Source organism: Esox lucius, chromosome 17 (assembly GCF_011004845.1).
Source record: "Esox lucius isolate fEsoLuc1 chromosome 17, fEsoLuc1.pri, whole genome shotgun sequence".
Lineage (NCBI taxonomy): Eukaryota > Metazoa > Chordata > Actinopteri > Esociformes > Esocidae > Esox > Esox lucius.
In genome coordinates this window covers 28,756,508-28,782,959 of record NC_047585.1, presented here as the reverse complement: position 1 = coordinate 28,782,959, position 26,452 = coordinate 28,756,508, and the positions used below count along the sequence as shown (strand labels likewise).

General features: G+C 41.4%; 1 protein-coding gene across 1 annotated transcript in view; it reads right to left on the bottom strand.

Moving 5' to 3' along the window:
• Nucleotides 1–20,130, bottom strand: part of LOC105017168 (testis-expressed protein 264) — an 80,708-nt gene extending 60,578 nt beyond the window's left edge. Inside the window, exons 1-2 of the mRNA XM_010881555.3 lie at nucleotides 19,570–20,130; nucleotides 5,676–5,897 (exon numbers count right to left, since the gene is read on the bottom strand). Coding sequence (XP_010879857.1) covers nucleotides 5,676–5,897; nucleotides 19,570–19,827 — 480 coding nt within the window. The 5' untranslated portion in view covers nucleotides 19,828–20,130. The remainder of the gene's footprint in view (nucleotides 1–5,675; nucleotides 5,898–19,569) is intronic.
• Between the last annotated feature and the right edge of the window lie 6,322 nt (nucleotides 20,131–26,452).

The window sequence follows — 26,452 nt, the reverse complement described above, 5'->3', positions numbered from 1 at the left end:
CACAATGGCAGTCCCCTATGTCAACTAAAACTGGGCAGAAAATCTCATTTAAATCTAAATGACCAGATGGATGCAGCTGTTTTATCTTTAACATAATGGTTTTACAACGAGAAAACAAAACACCAAGTCTATGAACTAAGCAATAAACCTCAAATCGATTTTTTCCATCACAGCTGCTTTGTGTGTTCAATATGGTTTATGTGCTTACGGCAGTGGATCTCTACTGGGAAATAGACTTCTCTGATTGCTTGGCAATGTACTATCTTGGTTTTGAGAGTCTTTATATTTCTAAAAAATATTTGTACCCTAGAACCTAGACTGTGGTGAACAAATTGGCACTATGAAAGGGCAAGTAAAAACACATGCCACAGATAGCAAAAATAATCAAAAGTTTCTAATTTGTACCAGAAAACAAGCGGGTCCATTATGTGGATCCAATATTGGTTCCATGTGTCACTAGTTTTAAGACAATTATCACTAAGTACCTGCCAAACACTGCGTTTGAAAACACCATTACCAACATAACTCAAATTACTGCAGCTGTTAGTATGATGTCTTTTAACACAACCAGAAAGACTTCTAGACATGTAGTAAATGGAGCTTTGTGGTGATATTTCATCTTTTCTTTCCCACTCATACAAACACACGCACAATCACATAAAATCTGGGGCATTATGTATGCAGAGGGGGGCCCCTGAACGAATCCATGTGTATAAATGTCATCAGTGAATGTCAATAGCGTTTCTGGGGCCAAGCCTGAGGACAAGGAGCCGCAGCATCAGTGCTCTTAGGCCTGGGCTTCAGGGGCTACAGCTCTCTGTCTTTTCTATTGTCTTAGTTGAGTTTGCATGTTCGCGTGCAGGTTAATGGTGCAGATGTGATCGAGGAGCTACACGTAGGTCTTGATCACACCTTGAGCATCAATACGCATCAGACGTTCATTCATAGCCAATGAAACTCCACCCTTGACTTGTAGCATTGCTTTGCGGAGACAATTGTGGACAATTTTGTGGTGATTTATACACCATATGCAGTAACGTTGGATTGGCCTGGCGGAAGTGTTGGACACATTGCACACACGTTTATAGACTGACGCAGTAAACCCACAAACTTTTATGCTCGCATCGTCTTGGTGCGTGTTTACTATGAGTACACTAAAGAGATTTGAATGACAGATTTGACTGACATTAGACAGCACGATCACAGCACAATCACAGCACGATCACAGCACGATCACAGCCTAAATCCTGCCGATGGAAAATACAGCAACTAAAACACCACAGCACACTAAAATATATTATTAATGTTGGATCATTTTAAATTAACACTGGTTACATTTGCAATGTTATTTAACTGGTGTCTGGCTTATTTCATTTAATTCCCTTTAACATTAGACTGTCAATCTCTTTATGGAGGAACAGTTAACAGTTAACAAAATTAAATGATGGTATAAAATGTACATGATTGAAATGACCACACCGTTATTATGGATCAACTGGTCTTCTTTTGAACTTGATTGATTAATAAACTTTAATGAACTTGAACTATGCGCAGTCACTAAGCGAAGTTAGCAAACTCATACATTGATGGATCAAGCCTCCCAAACAGTTGCCTCAACATGCGCGTTGGATTCGGGCAAAGTGAGCAATCTAATGGCACCAATTGTTCAAAACACTATTTTCCTTCAACATCTTTGAAGGCTTGAATTGCAGCCCAAAAGCGCCAGTGATTTGATCCCTCGAAATGCTTGCTGATGCTTACATCCTGCACTAAAAAGCTGTCGATTGAGTAGGGAAAAAAAATATTTGCCCAATCTGTTAGTGTTTGCTTGTTGATTGTACACATCACAACTTTGGGCACAATAGTTCCAGTTTCTACAGCATGTTCATCGACTCAGAGGTAAACACATCTGATACTGTAATGGAACTTCTTTCATAAATTCCAAATACCTCATTGCAATTATGTTCCTCATTTCAGACATCAATTGCTATCTTCCAGATGTTTTAGAAATGACGTCCCTAGATCCGCATTCTGGGCTGATATGCCAGTGGAACTGAGGTCCAATTCCTTTATTAACTGTCAGAGTTAATTCGCAAAATGTTTGGCTTAACAACGCTACTAAGTGTCACCATGTGCAGTCTCTTGAGATCCTTAAACACAACCAGTGAGTCACCTGTTTCTAGCTGAAAATACTTGACATTAACATTTTCTATTTTCTTTCAAATAAATCTGAGAAAGTGTGGGTAGATGCTGTTGGCTTTGATATTGTACATACAATTCAAAATCCCTGCATTGTATGAGGTCTCTTAAATATTACAGTACTTGCACTGTCGCTTGGCAAGTCTTTCGGGTTAATATATAAAGTATCTCCCCTAACATTTTTGATATTTGATTATATCTTTTCATGTGACAACACTGAAGAAATGACAATTGTCAGTGTCAGAGTCTTGGCAATCTACTTATAGCCTAAGCCATCTTCATGTAGAGCAACAATTATTATTTTCATGTTGAACTTGTGACCAGTATGAGGGAGTGTGAGAGTGATAACAACAAATTTAACACACCTGCTCCCCATTCACACCTGAGACCTTGTAACACTAACAAGTCACATGACACCGGGGAGGGAAAATGGCTAATTGGGCCACATTTGGACCTTTTCACTTAGGGGTGTACTCACTTTTGTTGCCAGCAGTTTAGACATTTATGGCTGTGTGTTGAGTTATTTTGAGCAATTTTACACAGTTATACAAGCTGTACACTCACTACTTTACATTGTAGCAAAGTGTCATTTCTTCAGTGTTGTCACATGAAAAGATATAATCAAATATTTACAAAAATGTGAGGGTTGTACTCACTTTTGTGAGAAACTGTATACTCAATGTTGCTAGGGAGAAGTTGCATTGCCCCATTTGCAACTATGTCGAGTGAGTGAGGCAAACACATTGAATACTGGAGATTAGGCAGCTTTTGTTTCAGTAAGGTGAAAACTGAATTTTGTTTTCCATCCATGACACTAGCCCAATCAGTTGCAATCCCTACCAGGTATTTCAACCAAATGGGAATTTCTCCCATGAAAGCAACAAAACATTAGCTATGCTGTTAACATTAAAACCAAGAAGCTCCACAAGTCCAAGGTAATGGATGACAAACATGTGTTTCTTTGACTGGTACTGCACACACACAATTTTCTCTAAAATGTGTTTATAATTGCGGCGCAATTGGTGCTGTGCATTTTAAACACTCCAAACTCATCCTCTAAAATATCTAAAAAGTCTTCTGTGGCATTGATAGAAGGCTGGCAGACAACATAGGTTGCACTTCTGAATTCACAATGTTTTTGGTCATCATCAATGGCACCCTCTTCTCCTGTCTTCACAGGCACAGTGAATGTCTTGACACTTGCCACTGTACTTCTGTTATTAAGAACATTAAGATGGGTTCCGTGAATTGCAAAATGTGCAACAGGCTTTTAACTCATTGCCTGGGATAGACTCGATCTACGTTTATAACTTAGGGTCATTCTACCACTCTGATCATTATTATGGTATTTTCCCTACTTTGACATGAATGTTAGCTTTTCAACCACCAACACTGCACTGCCAGACCCAGTGGGGGGAAACATAATTTGATCCCCTGCTGATTTTGTACGTTTGCCCACTGACAAAGACATGTTCATATAATTTAATTGGTAGGTTTATTTGAACCGTGAGAGACAGAATAACAACAAAAAAATCCAGAAAACTGCACGTCAAAATTTTTATTAATTGATTTGCATTTTAATGAGTGAAATAAGAATTCATGCAAAACATTACTTAGTACTTGGCGGCAAAACCCTTGTTGGCAATCACAGAGGTCAGACGTTTCTTGTAGTTGGCCATCAGGTTTGCACACATCTCAGGAGGGATTTTGTCCCACTCCTCTTTGCAGATCTTCTCCAAGTCATTAAGGTTTCGAGGCTGATGTTTGGCAACTCAAACCTTCAGCTACCTCCACAGATTTTCAATGGGATTAAGGTCTGGAGACTGGCTAAGCCACTCCAGGACCTTGATGTGCTTCTTCTTGAGCCACTCCTTTGTTGCCTTGGCCGAGTGTTTTGGGTCATTGTCATGCTGGAATATCCACCCACGACCCATTTTCAATGCCCTGGTTGAGGGAAGATTTGACGGTACATGGCCCGTCCATCATCCCTTTGATGCGATGAAGTTGTCCTGTCCCCTTAGCAGAAAAACACCCCCAAAGCATAATGTTTCCACCTCCATGTTTGACGTGGGGATGGTGTTCTTGGGGTCATAGGCAGCATTCCTCTTCATCCAAACACGGCGAGTTGAGTTGATGCCAAAGAGCTCGATTTTGGTCTCATCTGACCACAACACTTTCACCCAGGTCTCCTCTGAATCATTCAGATGTTCACTGGCAAACTTCAGACGGGCCTGTACATGTGCTTTCTTGAGCAGGGGGACCTTGCGGGCGCTGCAGGATTGCAGTCCTTCACAGCATAGTGTGTTACCAATTGTTTTCTTGGTGACTATGGTCCCAGCCGACTTGAGATCATTGACAAGATCCTCCTGTGTAGTTCTGGGCTGATTCCTCACTGTTCTCATGATCATTGCAACTCCACGAGGTGAGATCTTGCATGGAGCCTCAGACTGAGGGAGATTAACAGCTCTTTTGTGTTTCTTCCATTCGTGAACAATCACACCAACTGTTGTCACCTTCTCACCAAGCTGCTTGGCGATGGTCTTGTAGCTCATTCCAGCGTTGTGTAGGTCTACAATCTTGTCCCTGACATCCTTGGACACCTCTTTGGTCGTGGCCATGGTGGAGAGTTTGGAATCTGATTGATTGATTGCTTCTGTGGACGGGTGTCTTTTATACAGGTAACAAGCTGAGATTAGGAGCACTCCCTTTAAGAGTGTGCTCCTAATCTCAACTCGTTACCTGTATAAAAGACAGCTGGGAGCCAGAAATCTTTCTGATTGAGAGGGGATCAAATATTATTTCACTCATTAAAATGCAAATACATTTATAACATTCTTGACATGCATTTTTCTGGATTTTTTTGGTGTTATTCTGTCTCTCACTGTTAAAATAAACCTACCATGAAAATTATAGACTGGTCATTTCTGTCAGTGGACAAACTTACAAAATCAGAAGGGGATCAAAAACAAATATTCTTCACTGTACAATGTTGATGATGAAAGTAGCTTAGAGAAATATGTGAAAAACATTTTATGCAATCAGAGGCAAGAGACAGGAAATTATAGAGGAATATTCTATTGACACACGAAAGTTTTGGCGAGTAAAGAAATCACCCACATTTTATCAATCTGCCCAAGCAACAACCTATACAGCTGAGAAATAAAGACTGTTAACAAAGAAAGAGTAGAATAGATAAGGAGGTCAGTGAATCGACATAAGACGACATAAGTGCAGTGAGCAGACATGAACATTATTATTAAGAATGAGGAACACACTTCAAGTGCAGAAAATACATATTTTAAACACAACATTTGGAGCAATGCAAGTGTGTGTCACTACATCCTACCCTTGTGACAAGAGAATATGAGGAAAAGGCGTTCCTGTTTAAAAAAAAATCAACAGCTACAACCTGTGGAAGCTTTGCATACCCAATACAAATTTAGGAGCAACCTCCAAGGATGCTGGGTGTTACATACCGTGATGTAGCTGCGGAGCTCAGGGTATACTCTGTATGGTGCCAGCCAGTGGGACAGTGGAGTGGTGGATGGGAAAGTGGTGGTCACAGCAAGGGGTACCTCAGGAAGGGACATCAACTTAAAGCCAAACGTTTCATAGAGCTTCCGCAACTCCTCATCAGGCTTCTCCTCTCCCTCGCTCAGGATACTGCCGACAATGTAGTGACACTGGTCCTCGGGTGTCTGGCGAAGGAAGACCAGGGGAAAAAGAGAGAGAGACCAGGACAGCGTGAAATAACAGGTGGAAGAGGGGAACAGAGAGTGATACAAAATGATAAATGATCTCTATTTAACCTCCCAGTTCTCCAACTAGACACATGAGGCAGTACACGAGGCAGAATTCCTGGACAAATCCTCCAATGTCAGTGTGTGTGTGTGTGTATTGGACAGAATTCTGTCAATCACACTCCAGTCTGGCTGCAGGCTGTCTGGTACTGTAGTTGGTGAGACAGAGAAATAAGTGACACCAGGTCAGATCTGAGACATTGGAATATATGCTGAGCACTGTTGAAGGCCTGTGACGGTATTCCTCCGTGTGGGTGCGGCTGCCTGTAGTGGCTGGCATGGCACTGGGCACAGATGGCATCCACTGCTACTCATCATCATGGGCATTATGGAGCCATTTGACTTGGTGAGTTACATTTTTATTACACAATCAGCTCACAAAACATACATTCACAAAACATTCAAATATTCATACTTTGCAATGCACACTGTATTTCGTGACAAAAGTCCCTGTATTAAGATCTTCAACCAAAACCTGATAGAAATGAAGGGGAAATGTGAGTGAACCAAAATATTTGTAGAATTCATTTATTGAAGGAACCAATATATGCAACCCTAAATTCCCCAGTGAAAACACTGCCACCTTACAGAGAGAAACTGGTAGCCCACAATGTCTGCAACCAATGCTTTCTTACAGATCAGTCTCTCACATCACTGTGGCAGAATTCAGCAATATTTCTAGGTTTTTGAACATGAACTGAAATTATTTCTGGCCATTGACTAAACTATTTCCAAAACTTGCAATCTACTGTTTCTGATGTGGACTTGCTTGAGATCTGGATAATTGTCACTTTAGATCCCTGAGCAAACTAAGTGAAAAATCTGTTGTGTTTTCTTTCAGCAGGCCAATTAACCTTAACCCTTCCAGGGTTGTCAAAAAATGGCCGATCCCATATCTGAGAGCTCGTTTTTTAAAGAGGCAATACCAATTAGATGTTATCACCCATTGTTACTGCAACTCTTTGTTCAGAGTCCCAGTGAACTCACTGACTGTGGGTGCTACTAAACAGTGTGTGGAATCACCAGCATACATTCCTATTCATCTTGAATGATACATGATAAGATGACTGTAAAAAATAAGGAACAATTTGCTATGAGAGACACTGCACTGACATTAGAGAAGATAAAGGTTTTGTTATTAAAGAACATCAATAGACCCATAATATCACTCATGCGCTCCGTAGTTATTTTGCGCTGGGTTTTATGTCCTTTATCTTAGTTTGGTTAAAAAAATAAATAATAATAATAATGTTTGAATAAAATGATGATTGGAATTCATAATTTAACAAACACGGCATCTGGATTCCCTGCATGATAACCATAAAACCAACAAACTTTCAAGTCTTCCTTTGAAATCATTTTGCATGATCTCTTAGAAACGCCTTTGGTATTCATTTATTTTTCTCATTAGTGCAGCCAAGTCATGATAACTGCAACCTTTTGTGCCACTGAGTCAGGCTGCAAGAACACTGATAACTTGAATTATGAAAATGATCGAAAAACCCGCAGAGGTTGTGTCTACACGAGTGGAAAGACATGCACAACTCCATTCTTCTGTACGCTACATTGAACTCCTGATTGGCAAAAGAGCACCACATGCATGCACGCCTAGATTATAGACAACACCTTGGAGCCATGATGACAGACGCTGAAGTGGAATCAGCATGACACGGGCATCTAAAGCAGGTTTGCCGTTGTCTGTTAGTCTGGCTTCATGGCATTAGTGGCGTTCTGAAGTAAGACGTTCATCTTGAATGCATGGTAACGACAGCAACTGCTCTGTCTTCTTGTGCACACTGATGTGTTTATAGTCAAACAGCACAAGGTACCTAAAAACATTAAGGCGCGGTGGAGTCCCGGTTCTAGGGAAGAATCAAGACAGCTGCCATGGCATTGTCATATATGGGCACGCGTGACACAGATACACTATAGCTCCACACACATTGGTCATAATGATTTGTTTACATGCTAGCGAGCTAACTCTTTACTGTGACACATACGAGATCAATGATATAGAAGAGATAAGGAGATGAAAATAAATATGTATGGATAAACTGCTAGATAGTTTCTTATGTGGTTTGCAACAATATACTGTTTAAAATAGCTGGAAACACAAGTGTGGGCACACACAATCGATGACAGAGAATACTTTTTATTTTTTTCCAAGAGTGTGTTAGTTATATTAGATCTACTGCTGTGCTCTAAAATGGGGCAAACAAAGCCAATCACAATGGCTGTTTTCCTAGCGGCTTAGTACACAATCAAAACCAAACGACCTATATGGATGCTGCATTTGTCCAGGCTATCTATGTATTTATACAGGGCTCAGCTATAAGAGAGACCTTGGCCTCAGTAGATTTCTCTGTATAAATAACGGCAAATAGAAAACACATTGTAAGTTCTTTTGTCTTGGCAGTTTGGTTGTGTTATCAACAGCACTTGTATATATTGACTTGTCCCTGTCAACACTGGCAGGATATGATAAGACCATGCTAGCAGCATGCATATAGATGACTCCTGCAAGTCGGTACTACTGTCTGTCAGCTTGTTACCCAAACATAGCGCTTGCTTGTTAATTATATCATTTAGGGCTCAGGGCTCCTGCTATCAGTCACAGTCCACCCTGCCTCCCTACACACACCCACACACCTGTGCGCTGACAACCCAAACAGACACAATTGCAGAGACAAACAACAAAACTGCTTTTCATCGCTCCTCCACTCCAGATCACACATCCCAGCGAGCCTACAGGCAATTAGATGAGATTCTGGGGTATTCTTTCCTCCTCTGACTCACGGTGTAAGGAGAATTCTGCCACTCAGTCTGTTCAAGGCAGACAGATGTGCTCTCAAAACCAACCATAGCTCTTTATACGGTTGGTCTGATGCAGAGAGCTGGCTTCACTGGGTTCCACGCTAGACATCCATCCACAGAAGAGGCTGCGGAGAGTTGACAGTGGCTTTTGATTGGCTCAGGCAAACCACTGGTGCGTTGGCTAATGGAAAGACAGTGGAGCTCTCTTTTCCTAAGCTCCATCACATCAGCACCTCCAAGAACGTCACCTTAGGTTTACAGGGTGACGTTCTTTATAAAGCACCAGACTCCCAGTCAATATTCGTCAGAGGTTGTCTTCAGAATGCGGAGTCGAGAATTGTATGTGCAGTCAACTTAAACAGTCATTAGTTCCTAATACAGACCGATCAGGCTGACTATAGTGCATTCAGCGCCCATGGGAATCAAAGATGGCTTCCTATGACAAATGGTACTATTCTCCTTTTTTTCCACCTGGTTCTTCTCCAAGCCATGTCTCCTGAGACCTGTTAGGAAGAAAAGTAATTTTTGAAAGCAATTCTTTGCTTGGAAGTGTGACAGCTTTTTCTGACAGATGACGTGTCTCCAACAATAAAACTACAGGGATGCCGGAGGTAATTCTTTATTAGCAGACACGTAATGAGGATTTACACTCCTCTTCCTCCCTGCTTCCAGGCCCTCTTCCCTCCAGGCTACACATTCTGGGAATACATTTTTCTCAATATCAGCCTGATGCCAATCGTTCATCACTGAAGCATTAGCGTTTTGGCTGGAATGGGGCAGGGTTCATACAACCCCCCCCCCCCCCCCCAAAGAAATTACCCTATGTATAAAAAAGATGTATAATTTCCAAATGAAACCATGATTCTTATTATTCTCAGGTCTATGAAGTTCTTCTTAGATTCCTACCTTTCTCTGGAGCTGGTTCCTGCCACTGTGCTTCAACATCTTATTGCTTGCTCTTTCAGGTTTTAGGATGGGTATAAGTATAGCATTTTATTGAGGTAACCAAGCCTCAAAACTGGAATGTGAATGAATCATATTTAATGGCTTTGAAAAGGGACTTTGAAAAAGGTTTCTACATTCACAGCTGCACCCCTGAGTTTCTTTCTTCTATGCTTAGACTATGTAACCAGATTAATTCTCAATGAGATCACAAACCCAATTTCCAAGACAAATCTGGCTAAAAGAGGAACACAAAATTAACATAAAACACAAAACCTGTTTAAAATGAAACTGGGTTAAAACAAACCCCATCGGAGCCTAAGGTTTTTCCTCAAGATTGTCTATCTGGGGTTTAACTAGAGACACTTATCAATCAAGATTGATATTATCATATCCTGCATAATGACTGTACATGGAAGTCTGCAGCTCCAGCTTAGTCTCTGTAAAACTAACTTCATTTTGACAGCTTTTATAAGAACTTGAAATTGGACAAAACAATAGTAAAGGCAAACTGCAGTTCCGGAAATGCCTTTTCAATGTAGCTTCAATCCAATAAACAAAAACTGTCATCCACATAAAGATGAAAAGTAGCACATTAAACATTTCTACCAACATTATTAATATGGATAGTGAATAGAGGGCCATAAACGTCTCTGTGGCATTTCAAACTGGACACAGTGTTTTCAGTCATCTAGCTCCAGAAACATGAGACTTCCTGGTCTTATAATGCTACATGTTTGCACATCTTTGAAACACATTACAATAGTCAACAACAACAAAAGCATTTGACAGATCTATGAGGTAGACATTCTGCCGTTTCCAATTCATGACATTAAGTCTGTCACTGACAGGTTTAGAAACCAGATAAAAATTGTAATACATTTAACTGACAGAAAACCTCACTGAATTGCTTAGATACTAGGGTCTCCAAGATTTTGGCTGAAACATTCATCTTAGAAATAGTCCCGTAGTTATTTAGGCCAGAAATCTTGACTCAGTGGCAGACCACAGACAGACATACATGCACTAAGGATTACATTTAGCTCAAGGTTGGCATTAAAAAGAGAGATAAGGTGCTCAGTTATAAAGTCAATAGATATGGACTCTGGTTGCCAGGACGAGCCGCTTATCTATGGTCAATTCCTTTCAATGCTTTTATGCAACTCTGTGGAGAAATCAACAAACGCATTATTATCCGGATTTGATAAATCTTAAAAAGAAAACCAGTAGAAAGAAAATTGTTTAAAACTGTTTAATGTTTCAGTTCTGTCACAGACCAGTTTCATTGTTTCAATCAGTCCCCAATGAAATTATTTTATTTCAACATTTTAATCTTAGAAATGTCATCAATATTCTTCGTACTAAAATACTTTGATTTAGCTCTTTTGAACAGTGTGTATATTTCTTAGGATCCCTAAACCGAAACCAATCACATTCCAAAAAAGAATAATGGATTACCTCAACCTTTAACTGTAGTGCAGAGGTTAACATAAAAATAATTCTCAGGGGTCCAGTTAAACTTGCTCATAGGACCGGAAGCAGGCAGGTTTGGTACAAAGCAACATTCGTTTACTGAAATATCAGTTGGAATTAGACAGTCATTATACTTTAATCTTCAACTTGAAACATTTCAATCCTGAATCAACAAAAAAACTATGTAAATGGGAATATGGAAACATTTTTACAAGTTACAGCGATAAGGATAGTTAAGAAAAAGCATATCAGAGAATGCACCATTTACATGCACTGATTACGATCCTCTCCACAACTCTGCCACTCTTCATAGTATGAGAGTTTTCTAACATAGCACCCATCCACATCCCTGAACTCTACCAGTCAGTGGGTGTGGGCTGTCTGTGCAGCTTTCCTTACCAAAGCTGGCCAGAGAAAGGAAGAAACAGGCCAATCTGACTAACAAGCTGAGGAATCACTGGCATCACAGTGGTCTACATGTCTACCTGTCCAGCCTGTTACGAGGTGGACCTCAGACCTGACCCGTGGCCCTGTGTGCTAATGAGATCAGAGCATTACGCCAATTAAAACAGACATTCAGAGACCTGCCTCCTGCCCGCCTGTCACTGGGCAGCCAGAACAAAGAGCCAGCCAGGCCTAAAGCTAATTGGCTGTCTGCATGCTGTCCGTGACTCTGAGGCCACAACATAGAGAGGTGTCGATGCCAGTCACCACAGAGTGACCACGGCCAACTAATAGTGGACAGACTGGCTATACAGCGGGGTGTGAGAGTTTCTACATTGTCCCATATGAGCCCAAGTATGTGCTGCGCTTTTCTGACAGTTGACTCATGCACTTTGACACTGATTGTCGTAAGAGGCCTGTAGATCCCCTAATGTTATCCTAGGGTTCTTAGTGACTTCTATTGGCATGTTTCGGTCAGTTCTTGGGCTGAATTTGGCGGGACGACTTTCCTATGTAGACTGTCAGTGCTCTGGACATTCCTCAATTGTACATCAGAGAGTGGAATTGTACATGGAATTGTACATCAGAGAGTGGAATTGTACATGGAGATGTACAGCAGAGAGTGGAATGGTGTACTTTGTATTGTGGGGAAATAGCTTTGTAACCCCTCCCAGACTCATGGGCAACAATAATCTATATTTTGACGGCCTCAGACAAGTATTTTGATCAAAAAATGATGTCACAACACACAGGGCCGGCCCTAGGCAGAAGCGACATAAGCAGCCGCTTAGGGCACTGGACTGCTAGTGAGCCCTGGACCACTAGGTGAGAGGTGGCCCCTCAATCAAATTTTTGCTTAGGGCCCCTAGGAGGCTAGGGCCGTGCCAGTGATGGCAAGACAGTTGCCAGAGGATAATGACTCTCTCAGGACCAGAGAGGGATACCTTTTTAGCAATAAAATAGTACTTGGTAGATATTAATTTTAGAGCACATTAACAATCTAGACTCTTCTTTAACAGGGAACTATAGCACACATCAGCTGTGTGAGAAGACAAAAGGCTAAAGACCAGGCTCCAACAAATGTAAATTAAATGAGTTAGTGAAACAGCATTGGCACCAGTGCTTTTGGTCAGATAGGATGACAAATGTAGCTCTATGTCAACAACAAAAAGAATGTGAGAAAATGTTTGGGTGCTCTATATGGTCACGTATTTGAATTCTACATTTAATACAGTCATTTTTGTTTTTAAAAATGTGTTTTTCCATCTCACTGTCTCCCAAATTAAGCTTCTTAGCTTAATAACAAAATCATATGCAATGCATTCAACCTGAATCTTGTTAGCTGTTAATAGTGTGTGTATGTGATCCACATTCATGTGTACTTGTGGGGACCAGATGTCCTCACAAAGAAAGAAAGAACATTGGTACCCACAAGTTTTGTATGGCCAGAAGGGAAAATGCCTTTTCCGCTTCAGAGGTTACATTTTATGAAAAACCTACAATTGGCCATAGTTTCAGCATTGGGGTTACTTTCAGGTAACAAGTTAAGATACTTTCAGGTAACAAGATAAGGTTGCGGTTAGGTGTTATGGCTAGGTTGGGTTTAGGCATTAAAGTTCAGTCATTGAGGTTAAGAATAGGTCCCCACAAGGATAAAAAAATAAATAAAAAAATGGGTGTGTGCGTATCAATACCCCTCCACATGCCATCACTGCCATCTAGTGGTAGAAAATATGCCATTACAAGAACAGACGATACATTTTTTACCCTTTTCATGTGTTCAATGTAATCAAGATGTGAGATGTTTTCAAATAATCTCTCTCGGTGTTAAGAGTTTTGCTACAGCCTCCTGACCAATAAAAAGCGTACTGCGGTTGGATCAACTTACCAACCCCTGTTTTAAGCTAAGGCTATGCAAGCCATGAGTGTCCGACAGCAGCTCATCAGCTGCTGGATTACACTGGAGCATTTAAAGGATGTCTCCAAAAAAATAAGGGGAGCAATTGAAAAACTGAGTAAATCCTTCTCATGTCCATTAAATGAAAGTTGGCCTGTAAAGACATGGTTTTGAAAACGTAGGGAGAGGAAGCGAGAGCCTCAAGCAGGCATTAGGAGATAAATCTGAATCCTTCAGGCCACCTTTCCTTAGGGAAGCCCGACAAACAGGCCGACAGGGAGCGCTGAGATTCCCCTGCTGGTGGGGTGGAAACAGACTTTTTCCTCTCTGCATTCTCATCCGTTCCACTTGTGAGGAGACATTAATTGCATACCCCACATGCATATTAATAGAGCCCTGTTTGACTGTCAAAAAACACTCACTAAAATATGAATATGTGTAACAGACAACGAGCAGCATATTGCACAGTCCCTGAGTTTTCAGATATTGTAATTCAGGAACTCATGCTGAGACACTTGTATTTTTCCATATTTGGTTAAGTGGCATTGGCAAACCAAGGATAACGTGTAAACAAAATGAAGTAATACGTTCATAAATCTTGAATAATGACACATAGCTGTGCACCACTGAGGGGTTTAGGACTGTAGGCTAGTGAGAGAGTGAAATAGCGGTGTTTTCATTTCAGGGCTATTGTAATAACCATGCAGCTCTGTCTGGCCACTCCAACATTACTAACTGAAGATTGTTCACACTTCACTGGACAGTATTCGGCCAGACACCTTATAATGTTTTGAAAACAATACCTATTACAAACTACTACCGTATGTAAACACACATTTACATTCTCTGTACCTTAAGGGAGTGCATGAGGAAAGACTATTGTTTTGTTGTTACACAAAACAACAGTCATATTAACTTAGCAATGTATAAGTAAAATGCATTTTCTTGAGCTTGACCTTCAATAACCTTCGACGTGTACTGCCAGACACATGTCTCAGAGTATCTCAAATTCAAGTTAAGGGTCTGCGGCTAGCAATCTCGACTGTAAAACATTTTTCATTTCGATTCTGTTGTGGAAATGGCTGGCTTAAAACACCATGGGAAGATGCTATTTTCCTGCCTAAACACACTTGAGAGACAGGGATCTGGCTGACTGTCTACTTTATTTTGTAAATGTTTGAGGTTTTTAAAAAGCTTAAAGAGGCCATATGTAAGATATTTACTATACTACTAGCATACATGACCAGAATACATCTGCAGTTAATACTTTAAGTTAATGTTTCAAATATTTTTTTCTATCCCCTCCACCCGCTATTAGCTAATACTATTCTGATCTCATTTGGTAATGGACGAGATGTGTTGTGGTTTAAACTCAGTGGTGTATACGTTTGAGACAGGGTTCTACACAGCCCTTTAAATGCTGATTCAGATGCTGGTAAATCTGTGCTAATGGGTCAGTTTGTTGCATGCTTTAAGCAAGATAAACATATCTGCACTATTCAGAATGTGGAGTTTAACTGTGAGATCTTTTCCAGTTAAAATGGGGGAGGGGAATCGGGGCACATCTCCACAAGGCAAACAAAACGCTGAAAAACTTTCTAAACTGTAATTAGTACTCAGATATGAAAAAAGATCAACTTCAGCGTTGCAGAAATAACTAAACACTACTTAAAAAGTTTATATTTCGGTGTTCTAAACAGTATTTCTAGAACATTCTTCGATTGCTGTTTTTCTTTCCTTTCACACAAACAGAAAGAGAGGGGATCAGTAATATGAGAAATGTTACTATTGATGTCCCTGAAGATATTTCCTTTGGATATCAATATGGTGTTGCTCAGATCCAAAATAAAGCCCTGGGTAGTTTAGACTGGAGAAGTAAGGCTGCATACAGTTTGAATAAAATATCACTCGTCACGCAGCAAGAGGCAGTTGATGAAAGGTTGGCTGTTGATGCATTAAATTAAAAAAATGTTCTTAGCCCACCAATTTATACATGAAATTCCATGTGAAAGCAGAGTTTTGATTGCCTCACTGCTGCTAAAAACCTATAAAGTTTTATCAAATGCTAATATCACACTCAGTCCTCTCTAGAACCACAACAACCTAACTGATGAAACTGGAAAAAGACCAAAATGTGTCAGACCAACAAACCATGACCAGCAATAATTCACAGCTTTGATAACCGTGTTTTAAATAAACAAGGCAATTACCCATGATCCAGTTGAGTGCAAGCTTTTCTTGCCATTTTCTCAAAATCATGATTTGCATAACACAACCAATATTTTGATGACATCCTAAGATTTTTATCCCAATTAAAGTTCACGTTGTATGATTTTTAAATAATTAATTTGCATTTTATTGCATGAGTATTTGATCACCTACCAACCAGTAAGAATTCCGTCTCTCACAGACCTGTTAGTTTTTCTTTAAGAAGCCCTCCTGTTCTCCACTCATTACCTGTATTAACTGCACCTGTTTGAACTCATTACCTGTATAAAAGACACCTGTCCACACACTCAATCATACAGACTCCAACCTCTCCACCATGGCCAAGACCAGAGAGCTGTGTAAGGACATCAGGGATAAAATTGTAGACCTGCACAAGGCTGGGATGGGCTACAGGACAATAGGCAAGCAGCTTGGTGAGAAGGCAACAACTGTTGGCGCAATTATTAGAAAATGGAAGAAGTTCAAGATGACGGTCAATCTCCCTCGGTCTGGGGCTCCATGCAATATCTCACCTCGTGGGGCATCAATGATTATGAGGAAGGTATCAGCCCAGAACTACACGGCAGGACCTGGTCAATGACCTGAAGAGAGCTGGGACCACAGTCTCAAAGAAAACCATTAGTAACACACTACGCCGTCATGGATTAAAATCCTGCAGGGCACGCAAGGTCCCCCTGCTCAAGCCAGTGCATGTCCAGGCCCGTCTGAAGTTTGCCAATGACCATGTGGATGATCCAGAGGAGGAATGGGAGAAGGTCATGTGGTCTGATGAGACAAAAATAGAGCTTTTTGGTCTATACTCCACTTGCCGTGTTTGGTGGAAGAAGGATGAGTACAACCCCAAGAACACCATCCCACCCGTGAAGCATAGAGGTGGAAGCATCATTCTTTGGGGATGCTTTTCTGCAAAGGGGACAGGATGACTGCACCATATTGAGGGGAGGATGGATGGGGCCATGTATCGCGAGATCTTGGCCAACAACCTCCTTCCCTCAGTAAGGTCTTCCAGCATGACAACGACCCGAAACACATAGCCAGGGCAACTAAGCAGTGGCTTCCGTAAGAAGCATCTCAAGCTCCTGGAGTGGCCTAGCCAGTCTCCAGATCTGAACCCAATAGAAAATCTTTGGAGGGAGCTGAAAGTCTGTATTGCCCAGCGACAGCCCCGAAACCTGAAGGATCTGGAGAAGGTCCGTATGGAGGAATGGGCCAAAATCCTTGCTGCAGTATGTGCAAACCTGGTCAAGAACTACAGGAAACGTATGATCTCTGTCATTGCAAACAAAGGTTTCTGTACCAAAAATTAAGTTCTGCTTTTCTGATGTATCAAATACTTATGTCAGGCAATAAAATGCAAATTAATTACTTAAAAATCATACAATGTGATTTTTCTGGATTTTTTTCAGATTCCGTCACTCACAGTTGAAGAGTACCTATAATAAAAATGACAGATCTCTACATGCTTTGTAAGTGGGAAACACTGCCGATTTTGCAGGTTATCAAATACTTGTTCTCCCCACTGTAGGTCATAGATTCACCTACCTGTGCACTCAGTAACATTCGAAGGGGTTTATCTTTATCCCCAATAACTACATCTCTACCACCCTCTCAAAAGAAATGCCAGACTATTTGAACTAGAAACAAGGCATTCCCATAACTCCATGGGCCTCACCACAAAGTTCCTCTTCTATGATTCACTGCCTGAGTTTCCACAAAAACCTGCACTTTCAAATTTCCAGACAGAGAAAACTTCAGCGAGGACAGGACAGAAAGAGGGAGATAAATAAAAAAGAAACAGACACGAGAAATACACTGGACTTCAGGTTGAGAAACATACCAGTTACCTAAACTAAATTTCTGATTATGTTTTCAGAAATTTCACCCAAATAAATATATACAGAGAGAGAGAACATTATACATATATATTAATTCATTAACATATTACTGTGCAAAGGTCTTAGGCCCACTTAGTCAGTATCTTGTGTGGCTTTAATTTGACTTGAAAAAACTAAGCAATTCACATAGTGTAATATTTTCCACTGGTCTTGTGGTAAATTCTTCCAAGCTTCTTGCAGGATATCCCGAAAGTTTTCTTTTTTCTACTGTGGCTGCTTTTTTTTTCTGTCCAAGTGATCCCAAACAACTTCAATTACATTACTGGTCTTTTTAGGGCCTGTTGTAGCTAAGAAACCATTCTAGTGAAAAGGCAACAAGAAGAAATGTTTGCAGGAATGGTTTCTTAGCAACCACACACTATACAACGCCATTTCTTGCAAGACTTCTCTGTTTAATCATGTACTTTGGTCCCACAAGAATCTGCCAGACGCTGAGATGGACTTCACCAGATTTACTCCTGTCGCTAAAGGAAGTGACCTTTAAGTGATGTTCATCAGTTACAAAAGCATTCTAGGTCTTTCACAGCATTTTCTATCTTCAACTTGCCCAGTTTCTTAAAATGACTGCATACTTATTCATTTTGATATCAGGTTATTAGTTCAATCCTTCCTTAAATGTAAATGAATAATAATGTAATACTCCACCAAGAAGATAAAGAAGGAAGAGTTAAATCATAATGTAGTGTTTATTAGATCTGGGATGTTTGCAAAACCTCCCATTTTGTCACCCACTGTTTATATGTGCATAATAAATAATAATCAGCAGAATTACTATTAAATCTCAGATAGACATGAAATCCCAAGTTTGAAAGAGAGCGGTATTGATGACGAGACACATCAGCACATACATAACATAGTACACCATTTTCACAGACCTGTTTTGGCCTGACAGCACCAGTTTTACAATGAGTGGCCATAAATCCCAGAATGCACCTTTAAGGGAGGTTCAGCACTCATCAAAACCCTCCTCAAACAGCCTATACACTCTCATTGTGCCAAAACAATACATTGTTCCATATTGAATTTGCTTTTTAGCACCTTTCCAACATAGAAATACGCCAAATCTGTATTTACCTATAACCTATCCAGCTTATCTAACTGTTAAACCAGAAGCACAACACAACCACAATGCCTGCAATCTATCCCACATAAACACCATCACCCGAGGGTATCGGATGTTTGCGTCAGATGAAAAACGGAAGGTATAACATGACACATTTAGCAGAACCTAAATTATGTCAAAAGGATTTCACATCAAGTATGTATTCATCAATCTGTTGCTTTTATAGCCGTTCTGTTCTTTTTACACTGTCCACCCAGCCTGTGATCAGCCCTACAGTGTCATCAAGTGCAATCTCAGTAAACGTTACTCTGCTGTGTGGCTGTTACATATTGTTGACTAAACACTCAGGCTCCAAGGTGATTGGTTACCTATTTATAATTGGTGCTTTAGAGTGGAGGAGGAAGAAGGATATGACCATGGTCCTCCAACTACTGTTGCAGCGTAAAGTGTATACAGTCTAAACAGTCTATTTTCACAGCCGATGCGTCAGAAGCATCTACCTCTAGGCACTATAAGAAGGCATTCATTCAACAGTCAGCTTACTGAAGGGGGCTACATTTACCATCATGTTGTACTTCCCGTTTTTCCATCTGACCCATGCGAGGGATAAGGCCCTATTTGCCCATGACACCATTTATGAGTCAGTGGAAGAGCTGACTGTGACAAAACATCTGGAAATGAGGAGTTTCTTGGTATCAGAATGTCACTTCTTTCTCTCTCTCTCTCTCTCTCACAAACACACACGCACGCACAAATAAATGTAAAGACAAACAAACAATGACAGGTCAGCAAGCCATTCACAGGTTGTCTTACCTCTGTGAGGTCATTGTATGACACTCGGATGGTTTTAAGCTTTGGTCCAATGCTAACAGCCTCTGTGAAGGCAGCGCCACAGTCTTTAGAAGTTCCCTTATGGAGCTTGTAGACAATGGTAACGTTTCTGATGGGAGGCGACCCTGTCTTGATATTGACTTCAGTGAGCAGCCCAGAGTACACAATAGCCACAACCACTGTAACAATCAAACACAAAATGAGAAACCCTATCAAAGATAAAATAATATAGTCAGGCATTGTCTCCAGTAACGTTGCTGCTACTGATGCAACTCAACCCTTTCCGAGTGAAACGCTCTGTTGACAACGTCAAGCACTATGAAGTGTCAGGAAGAAATTCCTCAGGATGGACGAGTTTGAGTCCACAAACAACTGAAAACGCAATGAATCAACTTGCCGAGATAAAGAAAACAACATAAAAATGGTTTATTTTGTTGTTGTTTTTTAAACGAGACAGAGAATAACTGCTGACGGTCACTTGTTTACAATCATAAAATGTCCCGTAATTAAAGCACACTCGCGCGCTGTAGGTCGAACTGCTTATTTCCCTAAACACAGAAACATACTTCCCGAATAAACCATCTACACATTTTTGAAGGGGTGTTCTATAAATATATATATCAAAAAATTGCATTTAGTTCCTCATAACAGTAACTACACAGAATTTGTGAACAGTGAAAATTATAATTTCACTTACGTACGTACTAGTAAATTACGTACTTACTTGTAAAACCATTTAGAAATATTGTCACGAGACTGTACCATTACATTCATATGTAGATACGGGCATATTTGAGGGGTATGATGAAAACGGACGAATATACGGATGTCAACGAGTGAAATTAAAAGAATTCCGACAAGGGCTGAATACTGTAAACACAGTGCCTTGCAGAAATATTCAGACATTGACCAATTATCTCATATTACTGAATTACAAATGTTAGATTGACGTTAAAACATCTGTTATTAAGCCACTTCTATGCAACTTTGGCGTACTGAGAGGTCAGTTTCCTCTCACGCTTCCTAAAATACAGTATTTCCCTTTATTTTCATCCATTCATTCTTTTTTACATTTCAATAAGATACCCAGTCTCTGCTGATAAGAAGCTTCCTCAAGCATGATGCTCCCATCACTATCCTTCACTGTAAGGATGGCTTGAGAAAGGGGCAGTGTTAGGTTTGCACCAAGCAGTGCTTTGAAGTTATGGCCAAAAATCTCTATCTTGGTCTAACCTAACCACGAAAAGTTTCCCATATCACAGCTGGGTCAGTCTCATGCTTTCTGGCAAACTCCAGATGTTCTCTTGGATAGAAATGGTTTCTTTCATCGCAGCTCTTGCAAAAAGGCCAGTGTTACGCAGAGCTTTGATATGGTTGCTTAGTAAACCATTATTCCACTCACAGCCACTGAACTCTGTTGCTCCTTCAAAGTGATTGCTGCACTGTCTGCGGCTTCTTTTAGCACTGAGTTTTGGAGGAACAACCTTTTCTTGGGAGTGACTGGGTGGTGGGTTGCAGCTTATATTTTCTGATTATTGATCCAACTGTGCTCACTGGGATATCAATAAGTTAAACATTTGACTTTATGTTGTTCCCTTTTTGCTAATCTATGCTTTTGTATTACTTTATTTTCTAACTTCTGCAAACTGCTCTTTGGTCTTTATTTTCCTTCAGATTCATAGCCTAAACAATGATCTTTCCAAAGTGTATTTCTTTTTTTTGTCCAGAAAATGTGAGACACACTTTAATGGCTCACAGGTGGAGGCCAATTTCATCAAATCTATTTCATCTATGTAAATGGGATTACACCCCAAGGAATGAATATTTAAGAAAGCAACATATATCTTTTTTTCTAACAAATATTTCCCAACATAAAGCTAATATAATTTTACAATAAGTATATAACACTTTGGCGACCCCACTGCATCCACTTACTTGACACATATTTGGACACTGACACAATTTTCATAATTTTGGCTCTGTATGCCACCACAATTGAAGTGCAGACATTCTGCTTTAATTCAAAGGGTTGAACAAAAACACCTTAAGAAACATTTAGCAAGTGAAATGCATGCTCGATCAGGTTGTGATCAGGTGATTGATTCGGCCACTGCAGAATATTCCACTTCTTTGCCATTGAAAACTCCTGGGTGGCTTTCGCAGTATGCTCTGGGTCATTGCCGATCTGTGTTTTTGTATTTTTTATTCAACTTTGTTGTCATTGAACAGCAAGGTTCAAGGTTCAAAAAGTTATTTGTCATTTGCAATAACAAGTTGCAGCAAATAAATGCTTGATTTTCCTACTCCCGACAGTGCATTTAAAAGTTGAAAAGTTACAGTAACTATAATTTAGAAAAATAAGATAACACAATCACAGTGTAACACAATCACAGTGTAACACTATACAAAAAACACACATCAATAATTATAACTTTACAACCGTAGTGCAATGTAAAAGTGACAGGTGTGCATGATATAAGTGGCAGATGTGTATGGACTATGGATGGAAGGGAAGAGGGTTTCCCGAGTTGAGCAGCCTTACAGCCTTTGGAAAGAAGCTGTCCCATAGCCTGTTAGTTTTGGACTGAATACTCCTGTACCTTCAGCCTGACGGCAGCTTGGTAACAGTCCGTGGCATGGGTGGCTGGGATCTGTAATGATCCGTTTGCTCCTCCTCCTATACCTCTCTGTCTAGAGATCCTGCAGGGATGGCAGGTCAGACCTTGTGATGCTCTCTGCTGTTTTAATCACCCTCTGAAGTGCTTTATGGTCGAGGGCGGTGCAGCTGCCATACCAGGCGTTAACACAACCGGTCAGGATACTCTCAATAGAGCATCTGTAGAAGTTGGTGAGTATCCTGGAATCCATGCCAAATCTCCTTAATTGGCGTAGGAAGAAGAGCCGTTTCCTGGCCTCCTTCACCACGACGTTAGAGTGATGAGACCAGGTCAAGTCATCACTGATGTTGACCCAGAGGAACCTGATGCTGCGAACTCTCTCTACTGCAGACCCATTGATGTGTATGGGGGCGTGGTCTCCCCGCCGCTGCTTCCTGTGATCAACAATCATCTCCTTCATTTTGCTGATATTGAGTTGGAGGTTGTTATCCAGACACCATGAAGTCAGTGACCTTACTTCATCTCTATAGGCTGACTTGTCGTTGTCATAGATCAGGTCTATGATGGTGGTGTTGTCAGCAAACTTAACGATGGTGTTGGAGACGTGAGTTGCCAGGCAGTCGTGGGTGGAGAGAGAGTACAGGAGCGGGCTCAGCACACAGCTCTGGGGGGAACCAGTACTGAGAGTCAGTGTGGTCTGCCCGTCAGGAAGTTCAGTATGCATCTGCACATAGAAGGGTTGTGACCCAGATCTCTGAGCTTAACCGCCAGCTTGTGGGGCACAATGGTGTTGAAAGCTGAGCTATAGTCAATGAACAGCATTCTCACATATGTGTTCCTCTTGTCCAGATGAGAGAGTGCAGAGTGGAGGGTCAGAGCGATGGCGTCCTCTGTGGATCTGTTTTGTCTGTAGGCAAACTATAGTGTGTCAAGTGTTGCAGGCATGGAGTCTGTGATGTGTGTTTTAACTAGCCACTCAAAGCACTTCATGTTGATTGATATGAGTGCTACAGGGCGGTAGTCATTCATGCTTTTTTGGCACAGGAACAACGATGGACTTTTTAAAGCAGGTGGGGACCACTGACTGACGTAGCGATAGGTTGAAGATATCAGTAAAGACATCAGCCAGTTGGTCAGCACAGACCTCGAGAACAGGGCCTGAGATGTTATTTGGTCCAAAAGGTGTTAATCCTTTTTAGGGCTTTACAGACGTCTGACCTGGTCATTTGGAAAGGGCAACCATCCTGGTCCGTTTGAGTATCCATGCCAGGGATGATGTTCTCAAAGCGAGCATGGAAAGAGTTCACTTCCTCTGGGAGAGAAGCCAACACTTCCCCCACACTACCTGTATTGCCAGCGATGGTTCTCAGACCACTCCACATGTTCCTGGTATTGGAGCCCTGGTAGAGAGATTCTACTTTGACTCTGTATTGACTTTTTCCTGAAATCATACCAGGATTTCTTATAATAACCACTGTTGACCCACGGTTTTTGATTAGGAAATGATTTTGTGGTTGTATGTAGAACAACATCGTCAATACATTTGCTAATAAAACCGGTCACTGACTCAGTGTATTCGTTGATACAAGTACAAGTACAGTACAACAAAATGCAGTTTGCGTCTAACCAGAAGCGAAAAATAGAGTGCAGAAAAATGTACAAGTATAAGCAGATGTATATACAAGTGGAATGAATAAGTGTGCAATTAATGCCAATGCATTACGTATGGTAATTCTAAATGTGCAGTGGAAAATTCACAATTTTACTGACAATGTACAGGTATTAAGTATAATGTATGTACAAGTGAGATAAATATTTGTGGACATTTTCAATGGCATTCTGAATGTGCAATCGAGGCAAATTGAAGGAGTAAGGTGACATGTGCAGCTAAAATGCAGGAATAGCAGCAATGAGGTTCCAGAGGTAGACGTGTATGTAACAAAGTGAAAATGCAAGGGTTACAGCGGCAGTTGTGCAGTGCAATGTGCAGTGAGCCCAGGGTTAAGGTACAAGTTTAAGGTGCAAGTCGGCATGTGCAAATGAAATACAGGAATAGCAGCAATGACATGTGATCTGACAAATCTTATCAGACTTGTCCAGTAGTGCAAGGGATGGGGATAGTTAGTGATGGGAAGTCACAGAGTTCAGCAGGGTTACAGCAGATGGAAATAAACTGTTTCTGAGGCTGCTGGTGCAAGAACGTAGAGACCTGTACAACCTGCCTGATGGGAGGAGGGCAAACAGTTTGTGGCATGGATGTGAAGGGTCCCTGGTGATGCTGTGCACCCTGTGCTGACACCGCTTGCGCTGGAGGTCTTCAATGTCTGGGAGCCTGGCACCCGTGATGTGCTGGGCGGTTTTCACCACCCATTGCAGGGCCTTCCAGCCGGCTACGGAGCAACCGCCAAACCACACTGTGGCACTTGGTCAGAATGCTCTCGATTGTGCAGCGATAGAAGACAGGCGGGCCTTCTTCAGCCTCTTCAAGAAGTACAGGCGCTACCACGCCTTTTTGACCAGGGCAGAGGGGTTGAGGGTCCAGGAGAAGTGGACACCCGGGAAAGGTCCTCAGAGGTCTGGACACCCAGGAATTTAAAACTGGACCCACGCTCCGCCTCAGTGCCACTGATGAGAACTAGGGTGTGGCTGCAGCCTTTAGACTTCCTGTAATCCACAGTGAGTTTCTTGGTTTTCTTTGCATTGAGACCCAGGTTGTTGTCAGGGCACCATGCCGCCAGGCACTTGACCTCCTCCCTGTGGGCTGACTCATCATTGACACCGATCAGGCATACTGTACCACCATGGTGTCGTCTGCAAACTTAACGATGATGTTGGAGCTGTGTACAGGAACATAGTCGTGGAGCGCCGTCCAATAAACTTTGTTGAATTTGGCTAAACCTGAGCAGATAATATATCCCTATACACTTCAGAATTCATCCTGCTGTTTCTGTCTTCTGTCAAATCATCTATAAACACTAGTGACCCAGGGCCACTGGAAGCCATGCATGCCAATGCTGTCACACTGCCTCCATCATGTTTTACAGATGATGTGGTATGCTTCTGATCATGAGCCATTCCAAGCCTTCTCCATACCTTTTTCAGTAACACTTTATTTGAAGGGGTGTTCATAAGAGTTACATGAAATTGTCATTATACTGTCATAGCCATGTGATGCGCTGGGCGGTTTCCACAACACGTTGTAGGGCCTTTCCAGTCGGCTATGGAGCAACCGCCAAACCATGCTGTGGCACAGTTAGTCAAAAACATAACCTGTCATAATCATGTCATAGCAGGCCTGATTATCAAACTTGAAGAAACTAGTTACAACTGTCATATGTGGTTGGTTTTTACATTGTTTGTCATGAGACCATTATAATTGTGTCATGAATACAGTGATACAATTTGGACTTGTCTTAAAGATGTCATGAAGTATTTTAACACTGTCAAATGCTTTCATAATAGTGTCATTAATATTTGTCTTGACCTCAAGTACAGAGGTACTATTTGGACTTGTCATAAAGATGTCCTGACGTGTTATAACACCGTCAAAAGCATTCATAACAGTGTCATGAATATTTTTCTTGACCTCAAGTACAGTGGTACAATTTGAACAGCATCTGGACAGACAATAGATGCCCCCTATGCAAATACCAGCTCCCCCACATTCCTGAGGAACAAAAGACTGACACTCTTCTTTGTCTAGGCAGGAGGACATGGCCCAAATACCTGTTAATCCTCTGATATTATACAGACGTGTCTCACAATCAAAGTAAAGATCTACATACCAGCCAAATGGAAAGACAGACATTTCTCAAATGTACCTTAGTTCAAAATTACCATAACAAGAGTGCCTGCCTCAAGTGGAGGAGTTTAAGTATCTAGGGGTCTTGTTCACGAGTGAGGGAAGGATGGAACGGGAGATTGACAGACGGATCGGTGCAGCTTCTGCAGTAATGCGGTCGATGTATCGGTCTGTCGTGGTGAAGAAAGAGCTGAGCCGCAAGGCGAAGCTCTCGATTTACCGGTCAATCTACATTCCTAATCTCACCTATGGTCATGAGCTTTGGGTCATGACCGAAAGGACAAGATCCCGGTTACAGGCGGCCGAAATGAGCTTTCTCCGCAGGGTGGCTGGGCGATCCCTTAGAGATAGGGTGAGAAGCTCGGTCACCCGGGAGGACCTCAGAGTAGAGCCGCTGCTCCTCCACATCGAGAGGGGTCAGCTGAGGTGGCTTGGGCATCGGTTT